The sequence below is a fragment of the Lactuca sativa genome, chromosome 4 (assembly GCF_002870075.4).
Source record: "Lactuca sativa cultivar Salinas chromosome 4, Lsat_Salinas_v11, whole genome shotgun sequence".
NCBI lineage: Eukaryota > Viridiplantae > Streptophyta > Magnoliopsida > Asterales > Asteraceae > Lactuca > Lactuca sativa.
In genome coordinates this window covers 134,507,085-134,517,731 of record NC_056626.2, presented here as the reverse complement: position 1 = coordinate 134,517,731, position 10,647 = coordinate 134,507,085, and the positions used below count along the sequence as shown (strand labels likewise).

General features: G+C 37.1%; 2 protein-coding genes across 2 annotated transcripts; one reads left to right on the top strand and one right to left on the bottom strand.

Annotated features, from left to right (window-relative positions):
• The first annotated feature begins 915 nt into the window (after positions 1 to 915).
• On the top strand, positions 916 to 4,186 carry LOC111915255 (probable inactive purple acid phosphatase 27). Its single transcript, XM_023910928.3, has 12 exons — positions 916 to 1,464; positions 1,542 to 1,633; positions 1,716 to 1,785; positions 1,870 to 1,992; positions 2,099 to 2,191; positions 2,287 to 2,416; positions 2,502 to 2,583; positions 2,656 to 2,791; positions 2,864 to 3,069; positions 3,157 to 3,282; positions 3,359 to 3,668; positions 3,746 to 4,186. Exons 1-12 carry the CDS (start codon positions 1,276 to 1,278, stop codon positions 4,046 to 4,048), a joined length of 1,860 nt encoding a protein of 619 aa, XP_023766696.2. The 5' UTR covers positions 916 to 1,275; the 3' UTR covers positions 4,049 to 4,186.
• Positions 4,187 to 4,393: 207 nt separating this feature from the next.
• LOC111915256 (uncharacterized) lies at positions 4,394 to 6,777 on the bottom strand. Its single transcript, XM_052770444.1, has 7 exons — positions 6,315 to 6,777; positions 5,842 to 6,028; positions 5,495 to 5,745; positions 5,304 to 5,418; positions 5,102 to 5,194; positions 4,872 to 5,015; positions 4,394 to 4,775 (listed from the first exon to the last, which is right to left on the bottom strand). The coding sequence occupies exons 1-7, from the start codon at positions 6,677 to 6,679 to the stop codon at positions 4,665 to 4,667; spliced, it is 1,266 nt and encodes a 421-aa protein (XP_052626404.1). The 5' UTR covers positions 6,680 to 6,777; the 3' UTR covers positions 4,394 to 4,664.
• Between the last annotated feature and the right edge of the window lie 3,870 nt (positions 6,778 to 10,647).

Here is a 10,647-nt window from a genome sequence, read left to right as displayed (position 1 = left end):
CATATTCTTTCAGAATATTGGAGCATTTCATTGAATCATTGAATCCTTTTGCAAGTGATCAATCAAAGATCCCAACCTTTATTTACATAAAGGTTCGTCTTACAATTATGCAATATTTTGTTTGTCATCTTGTTAGTTCATCCTAACAAATAGTATCAGAGCAAGATTGTTCAATCCTTTAGGGAGTTCATCTCATTTTCAATCCTAGATTTGGTCTCGGAGATCCATTTCTAGTTTTTGTTTAATAAAGTCTCAAAAGAAATTGAGAATTTTAATTCTTGTTTCAAACAATTATGAAGAATTACTCATGACTTCGGTGAACACACATGCATGGAAACCCAAATACATCCCAACAATCATTAAGAGAGCAAATATTGGGTCATTTATTAAAAGATGAAACGGTTAATAGTAACAAAACAACATATCATGGGAATGATATATATTGCGATATCAATTCTCGATACAAGATATGTATTTCCTATTCTCAACCCTAGCGTGTGAAATGTTATGCCTTGGAAAAGTCATTTGTGCAACTTCCCCGTGTTTGCCACCATATGAAGAACACAAACAAAGAAACTTTTCTCAAGTCCACTTTCCCCTCGCTAGAAACTTGCACGTTGATATGGGTTTCACAGCCGAAGAAGTTGATATGATTATGGACTGCTATACAATAAAAAAAAAAAAAAAAAAAGATGTAACATGATTAAAAAAAAATGAGTTGTATGCATTATTATTTGTGAAGCCTAACATAGGATGTGAAAGTACTTTATTTGAAAAAATATCAAAATTTTAGTGATCTCCTCGAGAAAATAAATAGGGTTTTATCCAGAAAAATAAATGATTCTTAGATTTGCCCAATAATAATTCATTATATGACCTAATTTCCAAAAATATAACTGTAAAAGTCTACGAACGCAGAACAAGATGCTGTATTTATTTTCGCAACTAATTTCGACTGATTCCGTTAAGACTGAAGACTCCAAGTGTCGACTCTGTATCCGAATTCGATGGCCAGTAATCAGAGTCAAAAGATTCGCCATCTAGCATGTGGATAAAACTCAAAGCAAAACAGTTGACTTAATCTTCGAAGAAATCTCCGGATTATTATTTATTCATAACTACAACTATTTATCAATCTTTTAACTTCATAACAAAATCATAAAAGAATATCTGCTGGAATCTTCCCAAATCCCACTACCAGAAATCCAAAACCCAAAACCCAGTAAAGAAACAACAACCTTTTCATGCCTGTAACCCGTTTGTGAAATTGCCTCAATGAAGATCTTTTACAGAATCGCCGTCTTTTCACTATCAATCTTTGTTGTTTTAGCATCAGCGAATTTTGTGAAAGGTAATATTGAAATCACGGAACAACCCTTGTCCAAAATCGCAATTCACAGTGCTGTGTTTGCTCTCCGTGATGACGCCTCCATTAAAGCTTATCCTACTGTTCTTGGCTCAAAGGTAAAAATTTATTTTTCTTGAAAGAAAAACAGTTTCTTCTAGTGACTAATGTTGATAAATTTTTCACTTTAATGAAGGGTGAAGATGTTGATTGGGTGACAATCGAGCTTCAACACCCAAATCCATCGAATGATGACTGGATTGGAGTATTTTCTCCTGCTAAATTTAAGTAAGATTTGATTCAAATCTTCAATATCATAATCAAATGTAGAAATTCGTACTAAATAATATATTTTTTGAAAAAAATGCAGTGGATCAACTTGTTACTTTGAAAATGATTCTAAGCTACAGGCTCCATACATATGTTCTGCACCAATAAAGGTGAATTTTGCTTTAAATTTATGATATTTATTCCAAATAAATTGGTATCATATGTGAATTGTGATCTGACTTATATTATTTCAGTACACATTCGCAAATTACTCGAATTGGGAATATGCAAAAACAGGAAAAAGTACATTAAAACTCCGGTTAATCAATCAACGAGCTGATTTCTCATTTGCCTTGTTTTCGGGTGGATTATCAAATGTAAAAATCCAAAATCTACAATGCATTTTGTTATTTAGTTACTTTTGATATGGCCCACCTTTCCTATGTTTATTATTTATTAGTTGTCTTTATATTTTCATTGTAGCCAAAATTAGTTGCTCATTCGAACTTTATATCATTTGCAAATCCAAAAGCACCTGTTTATCCACGTCTTGCTCTAGGAAAATCTTGGAATGAAGTAAGTTTTGAAAATGTATTTTTATATTATATATTTTTTTTACTATTTAAATTGATATTTGGAATCTTTGTTTTTTTTTTTTGTGTTCATTTTAGATGACTGTGACATGGACAAGTGGCTACAATATAAACGAAGCAACTCCTTTTGTGGAATGGGGAGTCAAAGGTCAAGGCCGAATTCGCACTCCCGCGGGAACACTAACATTCCATCAAAATAGCATGTGCGGTATGTTCATCTACTGATAATCTTGGATAGGACAGTGTGAGTCAACTCAGTAAACACGATTACTGGAAAAATTACTTTCATGCAGGGTCACCAGCAAGATCAGTCGGGTGGCGGGACCCAGGTTTCATACATACAAGTTTCTTGGAAAATCTATGGCCAAATACCAAGTATCTATCATTTTTTAAAATTTTTTAATTCAATTAACTGGATTAACTATATGTTATAATTATAAATCCTAGGTATACTTACAAAATGGGGCATATATTACCCGATGGGACACATATATGGAGCAAAAAGATTTACACGTTCACGTCACCCCCTTTTCCAGGACAAGAATCCTTGCAACGTGTTATTATATTCGGTGATATGGGAAAGGTAGTAAAACTAAAACTCCAAAAATTACGATTTTATATAATCAAGAGTTTTGAATTAAATCATGGTTTTTAGGCTGAACGTGATGGATCAAATGAGTATAGTAATTATCAACCTGGTTCACTCAATACCACTGATCAGCTCATTAACGACATTGATAACATAGACGTTGTGTTCCACATTGGAGATATCGTGTATTCAAATGGCTACATTTCACAATGGGATCAATTCACTTCACAAATTGAACCCATTTCATCGGTTGTTCCATATATGATTGCAAGGTTTGTGATTGTGTTCATGTTAACAATCGATTAAAAAGAAAAAAACCAAACTTCTATTTCAATTTTCAATTTCGTTTTTTGTTATAGTGGGAATCATGAACGTGACTGGCCTGGAAGCGGCTCGTTTTACGATGGGAAAGATTCCGGTGGTGAATGTGGTGTTCCGGCGGAGACTTCGTTCTTTGTCCCTGCACAAAACCGAGCTAAATTCTGGTAAAAATCGGTGCTTTTCACAATACCTTTAAAAAATTAGGGATTTTTTCCGTTTTAATCTGGCTTTTGTTTGTAGGTATTCGACGGATTATGGGATGTTTCGTTTCTGTATAGCGGATTCGGAGCATGATTGGAGGGAAGGAACAGAACAATACAAGTTCATCGAGAGATGCCTGGCGTCAGTCGACCGGAAAAAACAACCGTGGCTCATATTTGCTGCCCACCGTGTTCTTGGTTACTCGTCGGACAAATACTACGCGGCGGATGGGTCGTTTGAGGAGCCCATGGGAAGAGAGAGCTTGCAGAAGCTATGGCAGAAATACAAAGTCGACATCGCGTTTTATGGCCATGTCCATAACTACGAAAGATCTTGCCCTATTTATCAGGTACAAAAATAAAATCCCCTTTTTGGATTTAGGGTTTCAATTCGCTTTCTAATACTGTGAATCTGGTGATGGTGTAGAATGTGTGTGTGAACCCTGAGAAGACGCATTATTCCGGCACGGTGAACGGAACTATTCACGTCGTCGTCGGTGGTGCCGGAGCTCATTTGTCTGAATTTGGTGAGATTAATACGACTTGGAGTGTTTTTAAGGATTATGATTTTGGGTTTGTGAAGATGACTGCGTTTAACCAATCGTCGTTGTTGTTTGAGTACAAGAAGAGTAAGGATGGGAAGGTTTATGATTCGTTTACGATTTCGAGAGATTACAGAGATGTGTTGGCGTGTGTACATGATGGGTGTGAGGCTACCACTTTGGCATAGTAAATAGTTTTATCATCAGTGTTTTGATTGTGAAGCAACATTTTCGTTTATTTGTGTTTTTGTGCCTTATTGACCATAGACAAATGATGAGAAAATGTTGTGTTGCATTTTTAAGATGATACCCTTGTTTAGCTTTTATTGTTGAGATTCTTGAATGCCCATTAAACAGAAAACAAGGACGTGATTAATAATGTAGGCAACGATCATGCATTCATTTCCCATAATCATTGTTGCAAAACATGGTGTATGTGATAGATAATAAGGATGAAAAAATAGTCAAAATTCAATCCCATGACACCCTTATATAGTGTAAATAATAATAATATCCTATAGGTAGTAACAATGTTTCATGAAAAGTTGCAACTTTTTATAAACGGGTTCCAATTATTTTTTTCCCGCAAAAGCATCATTCATACAACATTTTTTGAACAACCAAACGGAACTAAACTTTCAGACCACACAAAATAAAAACGAATTTTTTTTTAAAAAAAAAAATCGAGTAATTATTTAATCATGGCTTTTTACACGAGGCTCGGCCTCATATCACAGCTTAGTTCTATTAATAACCAAAGTGAAGGAGAGAACTTAACTCTTCCATCAAACATTAACAAATCCATCAACCAACCATTTCCACCTCATTGTCCCTTTGTTCACTTGATGTACCCATAGATGCAAAAAGATCCTCTATTCGTAAAGGAGAATGCCGAACCATATATTGGAATACAATCTGAGAAATTTAAAAATAAAAAATATTACTATTAATTTTATTAATAATCATATATTATATTTTTAGCTCAAAAACCTTCAAATTTGTAGTATTTACCTTAGAATAACTATCAGCAAAAGCACGTGCACGATGGACCTTTCCTATATACTGTAAATCAGCCTTTTCCACCTTCCCATTCATAAATGTCAATCCACCCTCACTAACTGCAAACCTAACAAGGTTTCCTATATTCAGTCCTGTCTAAAAAACACAAAATCCAAATAAATAAATAAATAAAAACTCTATAACTGAAATATTTTTAAACAATAATTACACTTTACACAAACCTCTTGTATAAAACCAGCATTCAAGCAACCAAGTACAACTGGAGGATCATCAGATGTAACCAGTTCCCCATTTTCTTGTACCTCCAAAACCACCTTCTCATTTATAAACATTAAAAAATAATCAATGAAGGGTAAATTAGAAAAAAATAGCAACATATTGAAATGAAGCATGTTGATTTAATGGATAAGAAATTGTAACTACCTGTTGTTGATTTGGAATCTGTCCTTTGTTATCTGTATCAATGACATACTCACTACAAGTCTCATCCTTCCAGACAAGTGCTAATGGTGTATTTCCTGTTTGATAGTGTGCATGTCTATATATAATAAACAGAAAAAACCCCATCAAAAATATTAATGAAAAGTCTTTAATGAATTAAGAAAGAAGCTTACTTGTTATAAAATAGTAGCCCATCTTTGGCATAAGGGACTTGCCCTGTATAAGCTGTTTGGAGGCCTTCATGATCACAATTATAAACAGGAATGAGGCTAAATCTATATCTATGGTAGGTAGATGGATCCTCACAAGCTCCTGACTCAACAAGCTTGCTGTTCATCCAAAAAAATCTGAATTCAGCTGTGCATTCATAAAATGAGATTCCTGCCCAGCATACCATGTCGATTACATAGTAGGTTTGATCCAACTGTGATCATAGAATATACAAAAGATCATCATCAAAACACTAGGCTAAAATCAGAAACTGTAACTCCATTCTCCTTATGTAAGTGAAGATTAATACCTCGTGAAATATGCAGTCAAGTATGCAATATGATTGGGCAGATCGAGAACCTTCTCTGGTTCGAGCACCATTAGGTAGAGAAGAAGGAAATCGGTGCAGGAGGGAGCCATTGCGTAATCTGCTGATAGTTGTTCCATTTGATGAAACAACAAAGCATCGTTTTCCAGAAGGTCTTGCAAATACATACCTGTAGGGTTTCATTCATTATGAGTTCACTTCTACTGAAGCATCTCGAACAATTGATGAGTTCCGACCATTGTTCATCAATGTATCGACCTTTAAACCGATTTTACGATTCTCGTTAAGCCCTAATTGGGCCAAATTATGTGTATCGTCTAGAACTAATAAGTTCAGCGACTGCTTATTGAAACTATGCAGGGCTAAAATAGACCAAATTAGGCCTAGAATAGTTTCAGTTTCGTATGATTTACTAATTCTTCACAGACATGATTGAGATAATGAGAAACAAATACCAATCGTGATCGAGACGATCAGGGACGTCAATCATCCACTCCGGAAGCATAAGTTGACTGGCGAACCACCGCCGAGCTTCGGGGCCTTTGAGCTTAGCCGCTTGACGGATGTCGATATCAGTGATATCTCCGGCATCAGTCTCGGGTTCTTCAACTATAGGCTCGGGTACAAGTTCGACTGGTTCCAAATGTTGAGGTTCGGAGTTGTGGTTTGGGAGTGAGAGGATGGAGGAAGCGAGACGGCGGGCTTGCAGCTGAGCTTCATTCCGGTTCTGAGCCTGCCTTTGCAAAGACAATTCACGGCGTTTCTGTTGGTCGGAGATCGCTGCACGTTTGAATGGACGCCGGATATCATGAGGCGCCATTGACACTGGTTCACCGAGCAAAAAGATTCAGTGGCCTTTCACAAACCTAGCGATTTTATTTTTAACCGACGAGTGACGACGCCGGTACAATATTAAGACTTAGGGGCGTTTTGGATAGAAAAAAAAAAAAAACTGTTTATTGCTTATTCCCACAATAAGTTAATTTAAGTGTTTGGATAAAATCCAGCTTATTAGACTAAATAAGCTAATTTTAATAAACATTCTTTCCCATGCTTATTGCTTATTCCCACCACAAATAAGTTATAAGCAATAAGCTAAAAATCTAATCCAAACACCCCCTTAAGAGGGGCGTTGGGTAATTTGAATATCTGATTATAGTTTGACAAAATTACGTAAATGGTCATTGTTGTTTTACTGATTCACCAGTTTAGTTTTTAATGATTTTTACGGTTTTAATTTGTTACAGTGTTGGTCCTTTTATTTTACCTTTTCTATTAAACTAACTTTAAATAAATAAATAAATAAAAGTAAATTACATAAATGCTCTTTGTGGTTTTCCTGGATTAACCGGTTTATATTTTTATTTATTAAACTAATTTGAAATAAATAAATAAATAAAATTAAATTATAAGAACCGTCTATCGTATATGTGTCAAAATACATGTTTGGTCTATATTTTCAAAAATTAACTTAGACCATCCCTTATACTGTTGAAGGTTCATGTTTCATCCCTAACAAATGATTTTGTTGTGGTTTAGTCCATGACAGATATGAAATGATTATAATTTGTTTTATTTATAGTTTATTTTAGTATTTTTAGCTTATTATTATTATTATTATTATTATTATTATTACATTGCATATTTTATCTTGGCGTATCAGGTACTTTTTTTTGCATAAGGTGTTTTATAGGTTTTTGGAGTCTCGGTGTGGTTGCAGATTAGCTTGTTGGTGGGCGTGGTGGGCTTGCGATTAGTTATTCCGCTTTGCAAATCCATTTTGGAAGAACTGGTCTTGATTTGTTGAAGACTTGGAAAAGATTGACTCTTGAAGATGGGCTTGGAATATCCATATTAAAGCTTGAAATCAAAAGTAATGGGGAGGAAGAGCCAATAGCCTTTAAGGACTATTTGTGAGGGTAAGTGTAATGTATACAAAATAATTATATAAAATTTTCATTTTTAGATTAATAAATCGTTAATACATATCATCTCCATGAAACCAAGGTAATCAAGACTTACCAAAACATCATTAAATCAGAGTAATTCACAAAATGTGGAAACATGTGGTGTGTGCTCTGCAATCATCCTGAGTCATTCCGTTTGAAAACGGAAGTACCTGAAACATAAACTGAAAACTGTAAGTACAAAGCTTAGTGATTTCCCCAAGGTACCTCATATCATACATAACTAAACACATAATGGGCCTCGCCCCAATGAGATACGGCCCCGCCTACACTCGCATATCAACCCCCACCTACTGAGATATGGGCCCCGCGTACACTCGCATATCGGGCCCCGCCCACACTCACATAACGAGCCCCGCCCACTAAGATACAGGACCTGCCCACACTCACATAACGGGCCCCGCCAACATACAAACACATAATCCTACCAACACATGCGATAATCACAAAGATAACAGCGTACGATGCAGTCATCTGGCCTTGCCCGACATCGAGCCATGTTCGGCATACATACCAATACATACACATACAAGAGTCATGGAGACAGCTAGCATCCTAACATAATAAACCATGGGCTGGCATTGATGCCTTCAACCCGCTAAACATAGTGAGGAGACTCACCTCGCACTGCCGAATCACATAGGCGATCGCTGGCTACCGACTGACAGATTCCTCGAACTATCAATATCAAAATAACACCCAATTAACAATTGGGTTCCAATCCATAACCATAAATCCATACTCGGGGTAAAAAGACTATTTTACCCCTAACCTAACTTGGACCAAGACTTAGGCCCAAACTTAACGATCCAATAAGGCCCAAATACCAAAAACCACCCAAGGCCCAAACCATGGCCCAATTTTCCAAATTGGGCCCAAACCCATTGTAGACCTTCGCAAAATAATTATCAACCCAAAACCTAATGGCCCAACAGGGACCAAGACAACTAAGCCCAAAAGATGGCGTAAATTGAAGCCCAACATGCAAAATCCTTCCTTACTAAGTACGTGGGGCGTACCCATCTGTACACTAAGCGTACTTGTTGTTTGGCTTGTACGCTTCGCGTACAGACTTGTACACCCAGCATACTCACCCAATAAGCCCAATCCTATCATTAAGCTCTTAATGCGTAAATCTAGAAGTCCAAACCACATATTTGAGTCCAATAAGTGTCTAGAACCATAAAGTCACTTACTTGGTGACTTTACATGCCCTAAGAAGACCTAACCTCAAAATATAGCAATTTACCATCATGACAAGGACCCAAACTTATGCATGGATGGGTTAAAATCCTAAAGGTGCCAACTTTATGGACCTTGAACCTCAGAAACACCAAGAGGGGCAACTCAAAGCTCCTAGAGTGGCATTAAGCAACTAGACCATATCCATGGGGTCAAAAAGGAACCAAAACTCATAAATGATAGATCTAAGACATCAATGATCAAGTTCATAGATTTATACCTCAAACAAGCTGGAAATGAAGCACATAATCAAGATCCATAAGCTCTTCCTTGTTCCTCAACCTTGCACCAATCTCCTACTTCTTGGATATGGACCAAAACACACCAAAAATAAATACCATGAGCTCAAAATACCAGCATGAAGGCTAAAGGTCGATTTCTAGGGTTTTGAGGGCTTGGAGGCTAGTAGAGAGGCCAACCCTAAAGACTTAATGAGCTTATATATGGCATATCATCAAAATTAGGGTTTTCATTAAGATGCACGTACGCCCCGCGTATGTGCTTGAAGGCGCGATCCTGCCTCGCATCAGTACGCCCTGCGTACACCAATGTACTCCCTGCATAACGGCTTTAGAACTGGTACGCCATGCGTACGCATATGTACGCCCCGCATACTGCCTAACCCCTTAACCATAATATACTTCGAAGGTCATAACTTCCTCATTTTCAATCTGATTCCGACGATCCTTATATCCATGAAAAAGTGATGAGAAGCTCCACACTTTTACCAACCCATACCTGCCTTACAATATCCTGAACGAACATCCAATTTCTATAAAAGCTCGAGCTGACAAATTACTGAAATACACTTTGACTCCAAAACACAAAGCGAATACCCGAAACATCCAAATTACATTATCCAACTCCAACTGAGTCGAAATCTCAATTCTTCAAAAGTCCCAAGCTCGCTAATACCCAATCTCTGATGTAACGTCCGGGTCCTGGTATGTATTTTAAATAAAACCATTCATTTTTGCAAAAGGACACGACGAGTTGGAGGCCCCAAACTCGTCGAGTAGAAATGGATTTTTGTACGCGGGACTTGAAGTTTACTCGATGAGTTAAGAAGCCTCAACTCGACGAGAAGGGCTACCATAATGAAACCATAATTTTCAGGGTTTGATCCCTATTTAAGCACCTTAATACTTCATTGTGACATCACTATGGCCAAACCTATGCTTGCATGCATGAAAAATCAGCCAAGTTCACTCCTCCCCCCCCCCCCCCTTCCCATGTCCAAGATAGCCTTTCTCATTGGTTGAATGCACACTTACACAAGAGTACAAGTATGAGTGTGTTGAAGTGTTTGACTTTCTATGGAGGCATGGCCTTGCATGGACATGTGAGGCTTCATTGGGCTATAAAAGGAAGCCTTGGATTTTCATTTTCCACACAAATAATCATCCACAACATCTCTTAAACTCCCTCTCACTCTTTTGATCTCTCTCTCTCTCTCTCTCTCTCTCTCGGTTTAGAGCACCCACCGAGGATCACCATTCCCCCACCGAAGAACCACCTCCAGTCACCCCTTTTTGCCCCTATTTGTGTCAACAACCATCACCCAACACCCCCTACACCT

Bases quoted from the DNA above. Each gene is read 5' to 3' on its own strand.
- LOC111915255 (XM_023910928.3), top strand. From the start codon at position 1,276: ATGAAGATCTTTTACAGAATCGCCGTCTTTTCACTATCAATCTTTGTT. The intron at 1,465-1,541 runs GTAAAAATTTAT...ACTTTAATGAAG, and splicing joins CTACTGTTCTTGGCTCAAAG to GGTGAAGATGTTGATTGGGT. The intron at 3,070-3,156 runs GTTTGTGATTGT...TTTTTGTTATAG, and splicing joins GTTCCATATATGATTGCAAG to TGGGAATCATGAACGTGACT.
- LOC111915256 (XM_052770444.1), bottom strand. From the start codon at position 6,679: ATGGCGCCTCATGATATCCGGCGTCCATTCAAACGTGCAGCGATCTCC. The intron at 5,746-5,841 runs GTATTAATCTTC...CTATGATCACAG, and splicing joins TTGACTGCATATTTCACGAG to TTGGATCAAACCTACTATGT. The intron at 5,016-5,101 runs GTTTGTGTAAAG...TGTGTTTTTTAG, and splicing joins ATGCTGGTTTTATACAAGAG to ACAGGACTGAATATAGGAAA.